The sequence below is a fragment of the Trichechus manatus genome, unplaced genomic scaffold (genome assembly GCF_000243295.1).
Source record: "Trichechus manatus latirostris isolate Lorelei unplaced genomic scaffold, TriManLat1.0 scaffold00005, whole genome shotgun sequence".
Classification (NCBI taxonomy): Eukaryota; Metazoa; Chordata; class Mammalia; order Sirenia; family Trichechidae; genus Trichechus; species Trichechus manatus.
In genome coordinates this window covers 34,934,871-34,956,938 of record NW_004443941.1, presented here as the reverse complement: position 1 = coordinate 34,956,938, position 22,068 = coordinate 34,934,871, and the positions used below count along the sequence as shown (strand labels likewise).

Below are 22,068 nucleotides of genomic sequence, written 5' to 3'. Positions count from 1 at the left end.
TTCTTTTCATGTTTTATTTCCCTCTTCTCCTTTGCCTCCCTGGTTCTTAGTTCCTTTTGATAATCTGTTGGCTGTCCAGGACTCTCCACTGTGGCATTCTATTCAGATGCACCTCTTTTTGCCAATATCTTACACCCTAGACCCTTCCTTCATTCTGTCCTACATCTGAAGAAATCTACCTTGTTTGGCCCTTATTCAGCCAAGGCAGTGCTCTTTGCCAGTATGAAAACTAATTAATTTATAGAGAAATAATTGTGGTTATGCAGCAGCATGTTACCAATGGCTTATAGATGTTACCTTTCCAGGCGACATGTTTACAATTTAACAGAGCCTTCTGGAGACAGTATCCCTAAAGGAATGGTTTTAATGATGAAAATTGGAGGCATTATAAAGAGCCAGCAGTGGTCTCTTCTGTTTTTGGCAAGTGGGCCTTTTCTTTGCCCTTAAAATCAAACTTACAGCAAGCTGTTTGCTTGCTGACAAACGCAAACTAATTTTTCTCTTCCTACATGGAGATTTTAAATCTGCAAAGATGAAAATAATTTGCTATTTCTTCCTTCCCTTTCCTAGAATGACTGATGGATACTCAGGAAGTGATCTCACAGCTTTGGCAAAAGATGCAGCACTGGGGCCTATCCGAGGTAGGTGTACAAGAGCTTGAAATATTTACAACTATTTATTACAGTACTTTAGACATTTAAATCCCTACTGAGAGATCTTTTTTATTAGTAGTAGGAAAGCAGTCAAGCTGTATCACTGGAAAACCTGGTACAAAGTAGTTTCTATACTAACCAGAAAAAAACAAACCCGTTGGCCATTGAGTCGATTCTGACTCATAGTGACCCTGTTGGACAGAGTAGAACTGCCCTATAGGGTTTCCAAAGCTGTAAATCTTTCTGGAAGCAGACTGCTACATCTTTCTCCTGAAAGCGGCTGGTGGGTTTGAACCACTGACCTTTTGGTTAAGCAGCTGAGTGCCTTAACCACTGTGCCGCGAGGGATCCTAGTTTCTATACGAGGGGCCAGCAAACTTTTTCTGGGCCACATGGTTTCTGCTGCTGCTACTTCTCCCCTCCTCCTCCCTCGCTTTCCTCTCTTTCCTTTTTCTTCATCACAACCCTTTAAAAATGTAAAAACCATTCTTAGCTTGCAGACTGTATAAGACCAGGCCATGAGCTGGTGGCTCATGACCCCTGTTCTGTGCAACAGAGTTCTACTTGATAATAGGTAAGCAGCAGAAAACTCAAAGGAGGAGAAAACTCTTTTTTAAATAAGCAGAAAATAATTATAAAGGGAAATGTTCTTATCTGTTTTCTGACTGTCTTCATTTCAGTATTCTAATTTGACTTGAAATTAAATATGTCCAAGGGAACTTATAAATTTTTTTCTTTTAATATTGTATGTTATCTTTCAAGGAATTGCAGGAGAATATATCCTTCATTGCTATGCTTTGATTGAAGGTAATTCGTTGATCCTGAAATACCATGATTGATTATTTTTAAGTTCTTCTTGTTAGGTGCCATCAAGTTGCTTCCAACTTATAGCGACCCTATAGGACAGAGTAGAACTGCCCCATGGGGTTTCCAAGGAGTGGCTGGTTGATTTGAATTGCCGACCTTTTAATTAGCAGCTGGTTAGCTGCAGAGCTGTTAACCACTACGCCACTAGGGCTCCATATTAGGTTAGATTAAATGTCGACATCATCTTAGAGTAGATTTTCTCAGCTACTTTTCTACCATCAGCATGAGGAATGAATAGATGATAATAATTCCTGAGAAGGTATTGAGTTGTAGTGTCAGGAATCGCCTAAATCCATGAGGGATGAGAATCAGAATTAACACAAAGCTGGTTCCTCTGAGGTGGAGGTCAGACATACCTCCACTCTCCAACTTCTTCAGCATTTCTAACACTAACTGTCCCTCCCACAGCATTCTCTACTTCTCTGTTGGGTTTGATAATTCATTGCAGTAGCCACACACAACTCAAAGACCATACGTACAGTTATAGGGTTTATTAGAGAAGTAATAGGCTACAACTTGGAATCAGGATCAACTGGGAAGTAACAGGAACAACTCTGGATCAGGTTCAGGAAGCACATAGGTGAGGTTTGGAAGGCTCACCTAAGGTGAAGAGCATATCCCTCCCTTCTTCGGTACAGAACAGCTTCCAACCAAGACAGCTCTCTCAGGCATTTTTCAGCCATGCTAGTAGGCCTGTTTCTCAGCCGTGCTAGTAGGCAGGCCCTTCTCCTGCCGGTGCACGGGCCCCTCTCAGCTGCGCAGGCCCCTCTGCCTTTGGCCTCTTCACTGCTGGTATTTCTGCTGTTAACTGACCGAGCTCATAGCCAGTGTAACAGCTTGTTCAGCTGCTGTCCTCCTAGCAGCTTTCTGCTGTCACCCCCAGCTCTGCCAGAGGGTCCATTCCAGGTCTCTCACTGCTTCAGTGTTACAGTCCTTGACCCATATTACAGCTCTTTTAGGAGGTTTCCCACTTCCTCTCTCTCTGCTTCTTTTCTCTCAGTGCTTATAAAAATCTCTGTGGGGTTGACTGCTTATATAAAGCAAACTCCTTGTCAGTTTTAAGGCATGGCCATCCCAGCAGGACCACAAACCTGCCAGTCCTGTCAGTGAACCGCAAGTCACTCAGTCCTATTGGGTGGATTTTCAAGCCACTATTTGCATAGTAAATTGACCAGTCCCTTGCAGGGTACGTAAAATAGACCAGTCAGAGGGCAGAATGTGTTCCAGGGCTGGAGAAAAGTATCAAATCATCAAGTTGTTTACAGCTTACCCAGGAAATGTCAAGCAACCCAGGAAATCCCCTAGGCAAAAGTAATAAACCCTCTGGGGTAGAAAACAACATGGGAGCCTTACCCCCTGCCCAAAGAACTAGGGCAAAAGTAACTCCGTGGGGATAGCTCCCAATCTGTTTTTCCAAAGAACCTAGACAAAAGGCTACATAAAGGAACCCATTTCTCCACAAGTATGTACGCATATTACTGGTAGTGATGATAAAATAGAACATGGAGCATGCAACCTCCAGAAAACTAATTATAATTTTTTCCTCACTCTCTCACTAAAGAAACTATAGCTGAATGCAGTCGAATGAGAAAGATGGTATCATAGTTTGTACTGTAATTCATGTTACAAGTCTACATTATATACACACTTTGTGTTTTAGTTGTTAAAAATTACTTCCAACACACCTCCCACAGTGAAACAAAGTAGGGTAGTGATTAAGAGCTATTGCTTTGGAGAGTAATAAATGCAACCTTGAGAACAGATTTTTGAAACTATGAATAAAGCATTTTAGTCAACCCTCCTTGCTACCAGAGGCATGAAATCTTGTTCAGATAGTGAACACAGAAATAGTAGCTAATGTATAAATAGTTTTTTTTAAAGAACATTTTAGCTATTATTTTGAAGCAGACAAAAGTTGTTGGTTTAAAAAATAATGCCTTTTGTAAAGAACAGTTTGCATTCTTTTCATCTCACTCTTAAATTTGTAAACTCTTATTATACTCAAGCAAGATGCAAAGAATTTGAATGCCTCCCAGTTACTAATAACAAGGAATGTTATTCTAAATATTTACAATTGTGTGTGCTCTTAATATTAATGTGTGGTTTCTTTTAATATAATGGTTTTATCAAAATGATTTTCATATAATGATTTATATAATTTATATTATTTACTTTTAGATTACTGTACTTGGTTTTGCTCTTTGACAAAAAACTTCAAAATCATTTTTTAAAAAAGTACCTGATTTCTATATTTTACAGAACTGAAGCCGGAACAGGTGAAGAATATGTCTGCCAGTGAGGTATTACAATTTTACAATGATCTTTTCTTAGTTTTGGTCCTCTATATTACAGAAGTGTTTTATCTTTTGTCTAGATTCTTCCAGTTTATTATTTGATTAGAAACTAGAAACAACTTTACTTCATTCAAAATATGGAAATGTATAAAATTATAGTCTCTTATGTTCTTTGGTAATGGACAGAAAATATTTTACGTAGTCATTAAGTCATTTTCTATCATCACATTATGTAAATTACTAAATAAAAGAAAATTATCAGAAACTTAAGAATTTTATACATTATGAAAGTAAATGTCAGGGGTCTCTACAAGGACTCAACAGAACTCAGAAAAGCTAATATACTCACAGTTAGGTTTATTACAGCAAAAAGGGTAGCGATTAAATCAGCAAAGAAGAAGGAGCATAGAGCAGAGTCCAGGGGATGCCAGGCGCAAGCCTCTAGTTCTCTCCTGGTTGAGTTGTATGGACAGCGCTTAGTTTTCCCAGTAACAGTATGTGACAACATAGACAAAGTAATGCTAACCAAGGAAGCTAACCCGAGACTTGGTATCCTGGGTTTTTATTGGAGGTCAGTCACACAGGCATGGAGCACCTGCATGAAGTTAAACTGATAACATGTAGCCCAAGGCCACCACCATAAATCACATTGTTAGCGTAAACTACCTGGCATGGCACAAGGCCCCACATAAGCAAAGCTATTCTTATCAGGCAGGATATGCTAAGAGCTTAGAGGTTATCTCCTAGAAACCAGTCAAGGGCCATACATTTCTTTGAAGGGTACAAGGCATAAACAACCTGGGCTGGCTGAGTTAGTCCTTAACTGAACACAGGTTAACCCCATTATGCTTTATTTTGTTACTTTTTCAATAGTGTTTATTTTTTTCCTCTTTATACAAGTAACACACTTACCATTGTAATTTATTACATTATCTTAATATGGAAGATCCTCGTAAGAGATTTTGAAACATTTCTTTTGAAAACAATTATAAGCAAAATATGTGAGCAAACTTTTGAAGAAATCAGGCTTCAATTATATTTGTAACTTATCTGCCAGACGTGTTTTTTACTGGCCAAGTTATAACAGCTATTCAGGAGACAGTGACTGGTAGCGTATAGAATGGGTAGGTTCAGATACAAAGTGGCAGTCTTATATCTTCAGGCATCAGAGTAAACTTGTGGTTTTCTGATTCAAGCATCTTGTGCATTTTGGTTAACAACTACATTACTCAAAAAGCCCTCATGTTTCTTGTAACCTCCCTCCAATTTTAATAGTGTAGTTTACCTAGAGTGTGCATGATGTGAATGAGACTTAGGAATAGAGAATTTGATTCTTATATGTAGGTGCTTGTTTGGTCTTTTCTTTCTTTCCTGTCTTTTTAATGACCTCTTGATTTCTTCATGTATGATGTACTTGATGTCATTTCATAACTCGTCTGGTCTTTGATCAGTGTTCAGGGCATCAAATCTATTCTTGAGGTGGTCTCTAAATTCAGGTGGGATATAGTCAAGGTTGTATTTTGATTCTTGTGGACTTCCTCTAATTTTCTTCGGCTTCAACTTGCATATGAGCAGTCATGGTCTGTTCTGCAGTCAGCCCCTGGCCTTGTTCTGACTGATGATATTGAGCTTCTCCGTTGTCTCTTTCCACAGTTGTAGTTGATTTGATTCTTGTGTATTCCATCTGGCAAGGTCCATGTGTATAGTTGCCGTTTATGTTGTTGAAAAAACTATTTGCAATAAAGAAGTCTTGTAAAATTCTGTCATGCCATCTCCAGCATTGTTTCTATCACCAAGGCCATATTTTGCATCTACTGATCCTTCTTTGTTTTCAGCTTTTGCATTCCCATCACCAGTAATTATCAATACATCTTGATTGCCTGTTTGATCAATTTCAGACTGCAGAAGTTGGTAAAAATCTTTAATTTCTTCGTCTTTAACATTAGTAGTTGGTGTATAAATTTGAATAATAGTTGTATTAACTGGTCTTCGTTGTAGACGTATGGTTATTATCCTATCACTGACAGCATTGTACTTCAGGATAGATCTTGAAATGTTCTTTTTGACAATGAATATGATAGCATTCCTCTTCAATTTGTCACTCCTGGCATAGGAGACCATATGATTATCCAATTCAAAATGGCCAGTATCAGTCCATTTCAGCTCACTAATGCCTAGGATATATTGATCTTTACGTGTTCCATTTCATTTTGACAACTTCCAGTTTTCCTAGTCATACTTCGTACATTCCATGTTCTGATTATTAATGGATGTTTGCAGCTGTTTCTTCTCATATTGAGTTGTGCCACCTCATCAAATGAAGGCCTCAAAAAGCCTTACTCCATCCATTAATGTTGACTCTACTTTGAGGAGGTTGCATTTTCCCAGTCGTATTTTGGGTGCCTTCCAACCTGAGGGGCTCATCTTCCAGCACTATACCAGTGTTTTGCTGCTATTCATAAGGTTTTCACTGGCCAATTTTTTTTTCAGAAGTAGACTGCCAGGTCCTTCATCCTAGTCTGTCTTAGTCTGGAAGCTCCGCCGAAACCTATCCACCATGGTTGACCCTGCTGGTATTTGAAATACTGGTGACATACATCATCACAGCAACACACAAGCCACTGCAGTACAACAAATTGACAGACCAAAATGGGTATCAGGAAAGACTCTGAAACTTGCTTTTGAGCGTAGAGTGGCTAAAGTGAACAGAAGAAATGATGAAGTAAAATAGCTGAACAGAAGATTTCAAAGGGTGGCTTGAGAAGGCAAAGTATTATAATGAAATGTGCAAAGACCTGGAGTTAGAAAACCAAAAGGGAAGAACACACTTGACATTTCTCAAGCTGAAAGAACTGAAGAAAAAATTTAAGCCTGAAGTTGCAATATTGAGGGATTCTACGGGCAGAATACTGAACCACACAGGAAGCGTCAAAAGAAGGTGAAAGGAATATACAGAGTCACTTTTCCAAAAAGAATTAGTCAACATTCAACCATTTCAGGAGGTAGCATATGCTCAAGAACCGATGGTATTGAAGGAAGGAAGACCAAGCTGTACTAAAGGCATTGGTGAAAAACAAGACTCCAGGAATTGATGGAATAGCAGTTGAGATGTTTCAACAAATGGATGCAATGCTGGAAGCACTCACTTGTTATGCCAAGAAATTTGTAAGACAGCCACCTGGATAACCGGCTGGAAGAGATCCATATTTGTGCCCATTCCAAAGAACGGTGATCCGACATAATGAGGAAATTATCCAACAGTATCATTAATATCATACACAAGTAAAATTTTGCTGAAGATCATTCAATAGTGGTTGCAGCGTACATCGACGGGGAACTGCGGAAGTTCCAGTTGGATTCAGAAGAAGTCATGGAACGAGGGATATCATTGCTGATGGCAGGTGGATCTTGGCTAAAAGCAGAGAAAACCAGAAAGATGTTTCCATGTGTTTTATTGACTATACAATGTCATTTGACTGTGTGCATCATAAGAAATTATGAATAACATTGTGAAGAATGGGAATTCCAGAACACTTAATTGTGCTCATGCAGAACCTGTACATAGACCAAGAGGCAGTTGTGCACACAGAACAAGGGGATACTGCCTGGTTTAAAGTCAGGAAAGGTGTGCGTCAGGGTTATCTCCTTTCACCATATTTATTCAATTTGTATGCTGAGCAAATAATCCAAGAAGCTAGACTGTATGTAGAAGAACATGGCATCAGGATTGGAGGAGACTCCTTAACAGCCTGTGATATGCAGATGACACAACCTTCCTTGCTGAAAGTGAAGAGGACTTGAAGCACTTACTGATGAAGGTAAAGACTACAGCCTTCAATATGGATTATACCTCAACGTAAAGAAAACAGAAATCCTCACAACTGAACCAGTAAGTAACATGATAAATGGAAGAAAGATTGAAGTTGTCAAGGATTTCATTTTACTTGGATTCACAATCAATGCCCATTGAAGCGACAGTCAAGAAATCAGAGGACGTATTGCATTGAGCAGATCTGCTGCAAAAGATGTCTTTAAAGTGTTAAAAAGCAAAGATGTCACTTTGGGGACTAAGGTGCACCTGACCCAAGCCATGGTATTTTCAGTTGCCTCATATGTGTGCAAAAGCTGGCAAGTGAATTAAGGAAGACCAAAGAAGAGTTGACACCTTTGAATTGTGGTGTTGGTGAAGAATATTGAATATACCATGGACTGCCAGAAGAACAAACAAATTTATCTTGGAAGAAGTACAGCCAGAGTTCTCCCTGGAAGCAAGGAGGGCGAGACTTCATCTCACATACTTTGGACATGTTATCGGGATGGACCAGTCTCCTGGACAAGGACATCATGCTTGGTAAAGTAGAGGATTAGTGAAAAAGAGGAAGATCCTCAATGAGATGGATTGACATGGTGGCTTCAACAGTGGGCTCAAGCATAGCAGTGATTGTGAGGATGGCAAAGGACTGGGCAGTGTTTCGTTCTTTTGTACATGGGGTTGCTGTGAATCAAACGATTCGATGGCACTGAGCAACTTTGGTGCTTAGCTACCATTACTTTTAAAATTCATGTTTAAAGTATAAGTTGTAGTTCTCTTTTATCTGATTCTTATCTTCAGTTTTAATTTCACATTATTCTAATTCTGTTTGTATATATATATTTGTATATGTATATATACACACACAGGTACTATGTAGTTTTGTTTCTCTGAAGTGTCTTGTGTGTTTTCAGTACAGTCATACATTGCTTAACATCCATGATATGTTCTGTGATGTTGGGCATTATGTGAATTGGACATTGTGTGAACACTGTATTATATACAGGCTATTATATACAGGCTGTCCCCAGGTTCGAACACCATATCTTATACAGGCGGTCCCTGAGGTATGAAAGTCTGATTTATGGACTGCTTATACTTAAGAACCTATTATATAAAAATTTTGAATTAACACACACACACTACTTTGTGACACTGCTGCTGTCACCAGCGCTGGTTCTGCTGTGTTTAAAAGCCATGATACACTTGATGGTAATAGTTCTCTGATCGGGATTTCTGAACTTTGTGTTAATATTATAGGACTACAGACCTGTATGTTGTCTGTTGCTGGACAGGATGTTACACAGCACACAACTTTACTAAAATTTATCAACAAAATCCCATAAATATTTTTTAGATGTTCTTATACTCATAGAATAAACCTAGTATTAAATTAGTGTATGAGATAGTAAGCATTGTACATGACTTATTTCTCTTTCACTGACTTTTTGGTCAGCAACCAAGAGCTTAACCACTGCGCCACCAGCTGCTCTGTAGGAGAAAGATGTGGCAGTCTGCTTCCGTAAAGATTACAGCTTAGGAATTCCTTTGGGGCAGTTCTACTATGTCCTGTAGGGTCACTATGAGTCAGAATCGACTTGATGGCAGTGGGTTATTTCTCTGCACACAACATTCTCTCACTTTGGATCAGGGCAGATAAACTTGATAACTCATGTACTTTGGCCTCCTAGATTTAAAGTTGAAGAAAGATTCATTTGTGTCCCATTTTGGGGCCTCTGTGTTTTTCCCTTGGGAAGACCATACGGAATAAGGTGAATTATTCAAGGCAATAATCAGCTACATGAGATAAAACCACCAAGTGGCAAATGAATTTCAGCAAGAAGTAGTTTGCAAATTCCTAGTCTATTTAAAAGACAAAATCCACTCAGCTCCAGGTGTTCAAGTATTCTACTCTGTCTCAAAGTCCAAGGTCATGGCTTTTCCTAGGAGGATCAATTAGGAGGGCCTGATAAATGGAATTATATATCCATTTGTACCTATAAATGGAATTATAGATCTTATAATAGTTTTACAGAAGCAAATGGGTGGTTGGTTAGGGAATATTGGAAGTTCTTTGGAATCTGCCCATCATTACTTTATGAGAAAAGAAACCTGTTTCCCTTTGCTGGTGGCTCTGTTAGCCTTGTGTGTATAAGTATATTTTACCCATCCTGAGAATATACACACAATTAAAATTGAACAACATTTTTCTTCAATGAATAAAGTCAGCCTAAAGATAATTTCTGTTTACTTAAAATAAAGAAATTTTAAGTCCGTATCCTTTTTTTAAGAACCATTGTGGACTCATGGCTTTAAAACAAGGTAATTCTGTTGTATTAGTTATCTATTACTGCATAACAGATTATCCCAAAATTAACAGATTAAAAACAACAGACGTTATTGCTGGTTGGAGTGTAAAATGTTGTATCCCCTCTGGGTAAGTTTGGTGGTTCCTCGAAAAGCTAAACATAGGATTATGATATGACCCAACACTTCCACTCCTAGGTATATACCCAAAAGAATCGAAAGCCAGGTTGCAGTTACTTGTATACTATCGTTCATAACCAAAAGGTGGAAACAACCTAAATGTCCATCAACAGATGAATGGATAAACAAAATGTGGTATGTACATACAGTGGAATATTACTCAGCCTTAAAGAGAAATGAAGTCCTGATAACATGCTTGCTACAACAGGGATGAACCTTGGAAATAGTATGTTGAGTGAAATAAGTCAGACACAAAAGGACAAATATTTTATGATCCCACTTATATGAAATATCTATACTTGGCAAATGTATAGAGACCAAAGTTTATTAGTCGTTACCAGAGGTGGGAGGGAGGGATAATGGGGGAGTCTTCACTTAAACGTCACTGAGTTTCTGTTAAAGGTAGTGGAAAATTTTGGAAATGGTTAGTGGTGATGGTTGCACTTGATGAATGTAATTAATGTCACTGAATTGCACATGTGAAAAACGTTGAAATGGAAAATGTTTTGTTATATATATCTTTACCACAATTAAAAAAATCTCCCCTACATTTATTATCTCACAGTTTCTGTGAGTCAGGAATCTTGGCACAGCTTAGCTGGGTCCTCTGCTTCAGGGTCTCAAAAGCTGTCATGGATTGAATTGTAGTATGTGTCACCTTGGCTAGGCTATGATTCCCAGTATTGTGTAGTTGTCCACCATTTTATGATCTGATGTGATTTTCCTATGCATTGTAAATCCTACCTCTACGATGTTAATGAGGCAAGATTAGAGGCAATTATGTTAATGAGGCAGGACTCAATCAACAGGATTAAGTTGTATGTTGAGTTAATCCCTTTTGAGGTATAAAAGAGATAATTGAGCAAAGAGGAAAGGGACCTCATACCACTAAGAAAGAAGTGCTTGGAGTGAAGCATGTCCTTTGGACTTTGAAATATCATATATCTCTATATATATAAATATATATAAATTTCATATATCCACACACATACCAAACTGTATACCTAAATTACAGTTTCATCAAAAGCTTTTAAAACCTTAATTTCTAAAACAAAGTTTATTCACGAATATCATGGGTAATACCCTAATTACATTCATTACTCTTCTTCACCTTGGACTTTAGAAGAGCCGATGTATGTTTTATAGTTAAATAAGAAACAGGTGGGCCTCATATGGTGACAGTGTAGTAACTATACATTGTTCTTTTTAGCTAGTATTTTTCAGATTAGTTTATGTTACAAGTGTAGGCGATTTTTTTAAGGGGCATTCATGGAGTTATCAGAGGACACAATAGATTGGGTTTTATGAGAGTGATAAGGAATATATAGATAAATACTAGTTTCTGAAGTTTTGAACCCTAACCACATAATACTAGTGACAGTTTTTAATACAGGTCAGTTTGTGCCAAACTCCATTTTGCTTTTTAAAAATTCTTAGGTAAATATAAGTATTTATTAAGTTGACCATGTTTTAATCTACATTTTCAAAAGCCAATTTGAAATATCAAGAAATAAAACCACATTAATCCAAACACAAGTAATGAAAGTATAGTAGTACAGCTTTTTTGGTAATGTTTTCCTATATAGCGAACTTGCCTAATGTCTGATAATATATAAAATATAGTAAAATGGTTGTCACAATTCTCTAATTAAGAGTACATCTATGTATATTACATCAAAAAAGAACAACATAATTACTTTAATCATTGTTGGATTACCTCATTGAGTAAGTGTTCATAATTTGTATTGTCGTGTTTTTTATTAATCTAGATGAGAAATATTCGATTGTCTGATTTCACCGAATCCTTGAAAAAGATAAAACGCAGCGTGAGCCCTCAAACCTTAGAAGCATACATACGTTGGAACAAGGATTTTGGAGATACCACCGTTTAAGGAAATACCTATGTAAACCTGTAGAACAGTTTAGTTACCAAGAAACACACGATCTTCAGTGAGGAGTTAGTTACCAGCTACAGAAAATCAGCCTAAGTTTACAGGACTTATCAGTCTTAAAATTATTTGTGCACTAAACTTGAAGAACCAGAAAGCAAATTTAAATAAAGTATACAATGCAAATGGAATATTTTGTTGTTTAAGGCCTTCTTGCCTTGATGGTCATGGTTATCCCAATTGGTTCTGTAAGAGCACAAGAAAAACTGATTATGTTCTTCTCTACCAATATAATTGTAATGTAAATAATTTGTATATTGTGTTGCAGATGAAAGTATTCTAGAGACAGTGAATGGTAGAAGACACAAGAATCTTTTGTTCATTTTTCTTCTGACGTCTTAATATAGTCATATTTTTCCTATTTTTCTTTCCTACTGTTGTCTTAACTGTGGATGGATGATTGGAATGCCAAGCACTAGAAGTTTTGTTCTTCCCCTTTTACAAATTCATTGTGCCAAATGAAACTTTTTCCTATGTCATGTAGAAAGAAGTATTTTAAGGGTTTTTTCTTCTTAAATATATACACACTAAATAATTGTGTTGTTTTTAATTTGTTTTTCTATTACCTTGCTTCCAAATAATTTAGAAAACAATATGATAGCAACAAAGCAAATCTGGTAAAATAGAGAAGGAGAAGAGTTGAAGGTTTAAGTTGCTCTGCTGTACAATATACAGACCAATCTTCATGTAACCTGCAGTATTGTTTCTTTTATTTACCAAAAATCTATTGTAGACTGTTAACTTATCCCTGATGGAATTTATTTTCTGCTAGAATTATTCTTAACTTAAAAGAACAAATTTAGCAATTCTAAAAGTAGTTCTAGTGCAAGCGAAGGGAAATACTGGGAGCTAAGACATTTCTAATTTATTGCTCATTTCTTACTGTTTACAGGTATAATTATAAGCCAGTGGAACTACTGTCTTTCATTCTTAATAGTTATTTATCGCTTCAATAAAACTTTAAAAAGTTACTGAATTTTTAAACAATGCATACATTTTATAGGTTTCTTTCCTCACTTTATTAACTCAAAAGTTCTAGTTTGTCAGCCTGCTCTTTGTTCCCCCAAAATGTACAGTCATTCTGTTTCTTGTTTGTATAAATACGCTTGGATTTTTATTATAAAAATGTCTCTGTAGGAATTAGACACTTATATCATGGCCTTTTAAATATTGTAATAAAGGCAAATGAATAATTGCCCTTAGTTTACTGGTTAAAAGTTTGTTTACACAATTTTTCTTTGGTGCTTAAATGATGTTATGAAAATGTCATGGATGGAAAAAAAATGTTTTTATAGTAGTAAGAATTTTCATTTAGGAAAACACCTTTGATATTGCCACAGTATGTTAAAATCAAGAACTTGCCCCTACTACACAAGAATTTTATGAAGACATAATTTTTGTTCATTTTATTCTTGTTCTTGTTAAAGATTTATCTAAATAGAGAAGATGTATGCTTTTTTATGATAATGCACTGTTTGCAGCTGTAACTTAAATCATACCTCTTCTCATCATGACTTTAAAACTTCCTAGATAATTAAAATGACAGTTAAGATAAATTAAAAAATTTTAAAGCCAGAGCTAATGCATATTTTATATTAATATCTTTTTAAAGTCTCAAACATTAAGATATCATTTATAAAATATTAAAAATGAAAGGTGGAAATAAGTATACATTATGGCAAGAACTGAGAAAATCCCAAATTAAAGCATTTTCAGTAAAGCTCATAATTTCATTTAGAAAGGGATTAACATTATTGATACTTGAAAAACTGGCTAACTATATTAAACGACTGTGCTTTCAGATCAGCTTTTAAAATATAATCTTTAAAAGTATCATAATTCTATCTGCAATAATTTAATGTAGATCACTTTTTATTTGAAACATTTTTAGATTGACAGATTTCAAATGTTAAAAGTCAAGTTAATATTGTCATAATCATTGAATCAGAAAATTACATTACTGTTTGAATATCCATCCATGTATAGCAGTTTTGATCAAGTTGGAAGTTGCATTTAGTGCTAGAGAACTATTTTCTATGACTTACCATGACCAAGTTTTATTTTAAATTGTGTTTCTTTGATAGAAAGGCCATGAATATAAAATGATGATATAGTAGGAGGTGATGGATTGGTTTGGTCTTTTCCAATAAAGATATAGTAGGAGGTGATGGATTGGTTTGGTCTTTTCCAATAAAGATAGAAATTGCTGAAGTTTTGTGACTTAATATTAGATTTGCATTGTGACCTTTTAGATTTTCCATTAATCCCTGAGTCATATTACTTCCTGAAGTATAATGGTTAAACATTAAGCATTAGTGTGCCCTTAATTTTTAATATGGCAGAGTTTTGTAAACTAAATTAAAACTTATTAATATACCAAAGTTTGGGCCAAGGGAAAAAATACAAATCCAGATATTCATGAGTAAAAGCTTATTCTGTCTGCCCGTTAAGGTGATTAGATTTCTGACACAGATATGCTTTGTGCTTGGGAAGAATTGGAATAAAAGCAGATACTAGAATTCTAGTTTAAGTAAATATACAGCAGTCTTTGTTTATAGTGTAAAATTCTTTATATTTTGTACAAAAACCAATTCTTTTGGTAGAATGAACAGTTTACAGTTTGTTTTTGGACTATGAATCAATGGATTTTCATTTAAATGCTTGTCTCAATTTTGATCTTTTGTACTTTTCTTGGAAAGAAATGAATTAAAGTGTTAAGCTGTATAAAAAAATTTTTTTTTCCCCTAATGGATTGGAAATAAATGAAAAACTTTATTTTGCCTTTAATAATTTTATTAAATCTTTTGAAATTTCAGAGGTTGCTATTCTGGTAATGAAGGAGTAGCTTTTATTAGACTAATTCTCTTGCCAATAACAATTCTAAACTCTGGACAAAATATAAAAATCAATTATTAGAAGGCACCAGAGAGCAACCAAAAGTAGACTGAACCTGGACAAAATCCAGTCCTTGAAAGGAGGCAAGTATATTAGATCCACATTAACTGATTTTTGCCCTGAGGGTAATTTACAGTTCGTACAGTGCACTTGGGAATAGAATTCAAGCAGAATGTGGCAGTCTTATTGGGCTGAAGAGACACTTGGGGCTTCAGACAGCTGGAAATTAGGAGGAAATTTTGGAAAGGAGAGAGCATCAGAGGAATAAGTCTCAAAAATCTGCCTACAGATTCCTTTCAAATCCTTGATGGACTCCAGAACTGCACAAATGCAGTGTGATATTCAGCGTAATTCAGCAGAAAGCAGCTTAGTCTAATGAACTAAGCAGAGGTCTTGAGGAGAGACAGACTTTATTTAGAATTCAAATTTCAGTAAGTTAAAGTGTTTGAATGGTGCCTCACCCTAAAAGATGTGTCCACGCAGAACCTGTGAATGTGAATTTATTTGGAAACACGGTTTTAGCAGATGTAATTAAGGATCTCAAAAGGAGAACATCCTGAATTAGTGTGGGCCCTAGTCCAATGACAAATGTCCTGAGAAAAGGAGAGAAGACATACAAAGAAGAATGCCTTGTGAGGGTGGAGGCAGAGATTGGAGTTTGGTCTCAAACCAAGGAATGCCTGGAGACGTTAGAAGAGGCAAGGAAGTCGTCATGGATTGAATTATGTCCCCCCAAAGATGTATGTATCAGTTTGGCTGCGCCATGATTCCCTGTATTGTGTGATTTTCCTGTATGTTGTAAATCCTGCCTCTGTGATGTTAATCAGGGAGGATGGGCAGCAGTTGTGTTGGTGAGGCAGGACTCAATCTACAAGATTGGGTTGTGTCCTGAGTTAATCTTTTGCGATATAAAAGAAGTGAGTAGAGAGACAAGGGGACCTCATACCATCAACAAAGCAGTGCCGAGAGCAGAGCACGTCCTTTGGACAGGGATCCCTGTGCAGAGAAGCTCCTAGTTCGGGGGAACATTGGTGACAAGGCTGACAGAGAAAGCCTTCCCTTGGAGCTATTGCCCTGAATTTAGACTTTTAGCCTACTTTACTGTGAGGAAATAAATTTCTCTTTGTTAAAGCCATCCACTTGTATTTCTGTTATATCAGCACTGGGTAACTAAGACAGAAGGAATCTCTTCTAGAGCCTTCAGAGGGAGCGCAGCCCTGTCGACATTTTGATTTCAGACTTCTGACTTCTGGAACTGTGACAGACTAAATTTCTGTTGTTCTAAGCAGCCTGATTTGTGGTCGTATGTTATGGCAGCCCTAAGAAACTAATAGAAACCAAAACCAAACTAAACAAGTTGACATTAAGTTGATTCTGACTCATAACAATCCCATGTGTTTCACAGTAGAAGTGCATATAGGATTTTCAATGGCTGTGATTTTTTGGAAGTAGATCAACAGGCATTTCTTCTGAGGCACTTCTGGGTGAATTTGAACCACCAACGTTTTAGTTAGTGTCCAAGTGCTTAGCTGTTTGCACCACAGCACCACAGGGATTCAGGAAACTAATACAAGGGACTTAGTAAACACTTTGGGTAATGCATTGAAATTCAAAAAGGGCCAAGCATTTGAAGTAAGAAAAACATCCTTAGGACTAAGGACTGTGCTTTAGGACTAAGAGCAAAATGTAAACAAACTCATTGTAACAAAGCTTGAAATGAGTCCTTCACAGGATCAAGTTTATCCGTTAGTGATTTAACAGATAACCAGAACAAAACACACCATTCTTTAAAAGAAAATAATCCAGAGTCTTTACAACATACCGTCTACAAAATCCAATACACAAAAATAAGCCTGCAAAGAAATATGTGATCCATAATCAATAGAAAATATATGGAAGCAGATGCACAGATGACACAGATGTTGAAATTAGCAGAAAAAGATTTTAAAACAGCTTTAAAATATGTTAAAGAATTTACAGGAAAGAAGACAATGGGTGAACCGATGGATGTTTTCAGCAGAGAAATAGAACTAAAAACCAAATGGTGCTCACATACGTGGTCAATTGATTTTCAGCAAAGGTGCCAAGAATATTAAATGGGGAAAGACAGTCTTTTCAACAAATGGTGCTAGGAAAACTGGATATCCACATGCAAAAGAATGAAATTGGAACCTTACCTTACACAATATACAAAAAACAACTCAAAATGGATCAAAGACCTAAATCTAAGTGTTAAACTATAAATCTCTTGGAAGAAAACATAAGGGGAAGCTTAGATGTTGCAATGAATTCTTAGGTATGACAGTAAAAGCACAATGATAGAAAAAAATAGATAAATTAGACTATCAAAATGTATGCATCAAAGGATGTTATCAAGAGAGTGAAAAGATAAAATGGGAGAAAATATTTGGAAATCATATATCACAAGCAATTAATATCCAAAATATTAAAAAGGACTCTTACAACTCAAAAAATGGTCAAAGGACTTGAATAGACATTTCTCCAAATGATATACAAATGGCTAATAAGTACGTGAAAAGATGCTCAACGTCATAATAAATGTTGGTGCAGATGTGGAGAAACTGGAACACTCATGCTTTGCTGGTGGGAATGTAAAATGGTGCCGTTCTGTGGAAAACAGGTAGTTCCTGAAAAAGTTAAAAATAGAATTGCCTTAACCAAACCCATTGCCGTTGAGTCAGTTTCGACTCACAGCAACCCTATAGGACAGAGTAGAGCTGCCCCCACAGAGTTTCCAAGGAGCAGCTGGTGGATTAGCCAGCTTAGCAGCTGAATGCTTAGCCACTGCACTGCCAGGTCTCCAGAATTAACTTAGGCCCAGCAATTCCACTCTTGGTTACATACTCAAAAGAATTGAAAGCAGGACTCAAACAGATACTTGTACACCAATGCTCATAGCAGCATTATTCACAATAGCCAAAAGGTGGAAATAAGTGTTCATCGGTAGATGAACGGATAAACTAAAGGTGGTCATAAAAAAGTTCTGATACGTGCTACAACATGGATGAATCTTGAAGACATTGCTAAGTGAAATAACTCAGAGACAAAAGGACAAATATTACATGATTTCACTTACACAGGGTATCTAGAGTAGGCAAATTTATAGCGATTGTGGGGAAAGGATAATGGGGAGTTGTTTAATGAGTATAGAGTTTCTGCTTGAGATGATAAAAAAAGATCTGGAAATAATACTGATGGTTATATAACAGTGAATATAGTTAACCACTGAATTGTACACTCAAAATTGATTAAAATAAATTTTATGTATATTTTAGAACAAAAATTTTTTAAAAAAGGAAAATAGTAATAAAAGTAAAATCTATAATGAAAAATTTGAAATAAATCCATTGGATGGACTTAACACTAAACTGGGAAGACTGAACGGGAAGAGAAGTCAATGCGATTATTAAACGGAAGCATAGAGAGGAAGAAGAAAAGAAACAGCAGGAGGTTTGAGACCTACATCAGTCTATTGTAGCTGTAATTTTAAAACCAGAAGGAGAGAGAATGGGGCAAAATAATTATTTGAGGCAATAATGCCTGAATTTTTCCAAAATTGTTGAAAGACATCAAGTTACAGACAGAATTCAGTTATAGTGACCACTAGCCTCTCATTAGAAAGAATGGGATGACATCTTCAAAGTGCTAAAATTAAACAATAACAATACTTAACCTAAAATTCTATATCCAGTGAAAATATCCTTCAAAAATATTGAGGTAAAATAAAGACCTTTTCAGATAAATGAAGACTAAGAGGATTGATTGCTGGCAGACTGGCATTCTAGGAAGTGCTTTAAGAAATTATTTAGGTTGAAGGAAGATAATCCTCAATTCAAAATTGTTTATCCAGGAAGGAATTAAGAATTTTAGAAAGGATAAACATGTCAGTAAATACAAATGAAATTTTTCTTAATTTCCTTAAATATCTACTGGCTGTTTTAAAGCAAAAATAATTTTTGAAGTTATGATATTTATGACGTAGAAGTAAAATATAGGGTGAAAAAATCTCAAAGGCTAAAGAGAACAGTAAATGGAATTATACTGAAGTAAGGTTATTCATTACATTTTACACAAAGTGATATAGTATTGAGTAAGATAGATGGTGAAAAGGGTGTATATTGTATCTCTAGCACAGTCACTGAAAAAGAAGTATACCTAAAAAGCCATTAGAGAAGAATGGATTACTGAAAATTACTTGGTTGGCTCAAATGAAATCAAGGAAGGAGGAACAAAGGAATAAAACAGATGAGACAAATATAAAACAACAGGATGGTAGAGCTGAAACACAGCAATGTCAATAAAGTTAAATTGAAATGAATTGCTCTCTTCCTGAACAATTCAGGTTTTAAAAAATTGTTACAGTTTTTTTATTTTTCTGTGTCAACTAAATACTAAAGAAAACAACTCAGCAGCTGTCAGAGACACATCAATGTTACATTTAGAGGGAATTGTGGGGGACATGTAAATGTCTGTTGTGTTCGTCCATAAACAACGCACAGCAACTTCTAATTGAGGCATGACTTCCTGCTGAGCACTGTAGTAGAAGTTCTAGGGGGAGAAAAGTTTTGTAAAAGAAATAGATGCCCTTGACATTAGCAGCACACTAAAGAAATGTTTAAAACATTTCTCAGAACATATGAAAAAATCACAGTGTAATGAGATTTTCTTTTTTATATTTTAAAAATTTTTGTGAAGATATACACAATAAAACATACCACTTCAATTCCTACATGTGAGAAACTGGTTACATTCCTCAAATTGTGCCGCCTTTTTTGATATTCTTTTCCAAATTATTTCACCATCATTAACACAAACTCACTGCCCCCAAGCTTCTCATCTAACCTTCCAAGTTGCTGTTGTCAGTGTGATCACATACAGATAATTCTTTAAAAGAACACAATACACATGGCAGACATTCTTTTCTAATTAAACTATTGTTTGGCTTAAAAATCACTTCAAGGGATTGTTCTGTTTTAACATTTACAGATTACATGAGGGCAATTTTTTTTTTGGGGGGGGGTCACCCAGCCTCAATGGCTCTTGAAATCCTGGATTCTGTGCTGATTTGAAGTTCTATTCCTCACTTTCCCCCCTTTCTAATCAGGATTCTTCTATAGAATTTTTAATCAAAATGTTCAGTAATAAGAGCCGGGCACCATGCAGTTCTGATGTCATGGCAAAGGAGCCAGTTGTTCATGGAGGCAAATAGACACACGTTTTACTTCCTCCTCCGATTCCTGGCCCTCTTTCTTCTTCTGCTGCTCCAGGCAAATAGAGACCAATTGTACCTTGGATGGCCACTCAAAAGCTTTTAAGATTCCAGGCATTAAACAGTGAACTAGGAGATAGAACTGAAGCACTAAAATCAATATTAGACCAATTGATTGGAATGTCCCATGAAACCATGATCCTAAACCTTTGAAACAGGAACACCAATCCCATGAGGTTTGGTTGTGCAAAAGCAATATCAACAGTAGCTTTTTTAGGGGAAGGTGTTGGGGATATATCTATAACAGCATTTTCGAATTCAACCTTTTTCAGGTTGTATAGCTCAGTGATATTAACTATATTGATCTTGTGCAACCATTTCCCTTCACTGGTGCTGAATTTTCCTTCACCATAAACAGAAACTCACTACTTTCCCAACAATGGCTTCCCCTCTCTCACTGCCTCTTGCCTGTAATATTGATAACACATTGAAAACGTTCAGTCTCTGTATGTTTGCTTATTCTTGTCGTTTGAGATTACACAGTATTTTTGTGACTCACTTGTTTCACTCAGCATAATGTTTTTAAGGTTCATGCAGTGCCATACATCAGGACTTCATTTCTCTTTATGGCTAAGTAGTACTCCATTGTATGGATATACCACTTTTTTTTTTTTTTTTGGTCCATTCACCTGTTGATTGGCATTTGGGTTGTTTTCCACATTTCGGCTATTGTGAATAGTGCTGCCATGACATTGGTGTACATATGTCTGTTTGTGTCGCTGCTTTCAAGTCCCTTTGGTATATTCCTAGCAGTGGAATTGCTAGATCATATGGTAGTTTTTAAAAAATTTTTTTAGGAACTGCCATACTGTTTTTCACAATGGTTGTATCATTTTGCATTTTGTATTCCCACCAGGAATGGATAAGTGTTCCAATTTCCCCACATCCTCACCAACATTTGTCATTTTCCTTTTCTTTTTAAATCTTAGCCATCCTAGTGAGAGTTAGGTGGTACCTCATTGTGGCTTGGATTTCCATCTTTCATGTGTTTGTGGGCCATTTGAATATACTCCTTGGTGAAATGCCTACCCATGTCCTTTGCCCATTTTTTAATTGGATTATTCGTCTTTGTTAAATTGCAGAAGTCATATATATATATATATATATATATATATATATGTTGTGTATTAGACCATCATCAGATATATGGTTCACAGAGATTGTTTTCAGTCTGTAGGTATCTTTTTACTCTTTTGTTAGACATAGTTGATTTTTATGAGTTCCCAGTTATCTATTTTGTCTTCTGCTGCTCATGCATTCATTGTTGTATTTGATAATTTATAATTAAAAAACAAACAAAAATAGGTTCCATAGCTTTGTCCCAATATTTTCCTCCAAGAAGTTTATGGTTTTAGATTTAACATTTAGGTCCTTGATCCATTCTATTCCATTGGTCTATGTGTCTATCATTAAACCAGAACCAGGCTGTTTTGATTACGGTAGCTGTGCAGTATGTTTTGAAGTCAGGAAGTGTGAGGCCTACTACTTTGTTCTTCAAAATTGCTTTGGCTATTTGGGGCCTCTTGCCTTTCCATATGAAGTTGAGGATTGTTTTTTCCATTTCTGTTAAAATACAGTTGGAATTTTGATCAGGATTGCATTGAATATATAGATCGCTTTGGGTAGTATTGACATCTTGACAATATTAAGTCTTCCAGTCCATGAACACAGAACATCTTTCCATCTATTTTGGCCTTCTTTAGTCTCTTTCAGCAGAGTTTTATAATTTTCATTGTGTCTAAGTGTTACACATCCTTAGTTAAATTTATTCCTAAGTATGTTATTCTCTTAGATGCTATTATAAATTGAATTGTTTTCTTAA

The 22,068-nt window shown here is 36.1% G+C and overlaps 1 protein-coding gene across 6 annotated transcripts in view; it reads left to right on the top strand.

The window, feature by feature from the left end:
• Positions 1–22,068, top strand: part of LOC101347558 (zinc transporter 6) — a 213,198-nt gene that overhangs the window by 100,875 nt on the left and 90,255 nt on the right. For 5 of the 6 annotated variants that reach the window (XM_023736249.1, XM_023736261.1, XM_023736257.1 and 2 more), the window contains 2 exons: positions 571–641; positions 3,780–3,820. In XM_023736249.1, the coding sequence (XP_023592017.1) occupies positions 571–641; positions 3,780–3,820 (112 nt within the window). Of the gene's footprint in view, positions 1–570; positions 642–3,779; positions 3,821–11,881; positions 14,597–22,068 lie in introns of those variants that run through there. The other variant, XM_023736272.1, reaches the window with a different exon arrangement.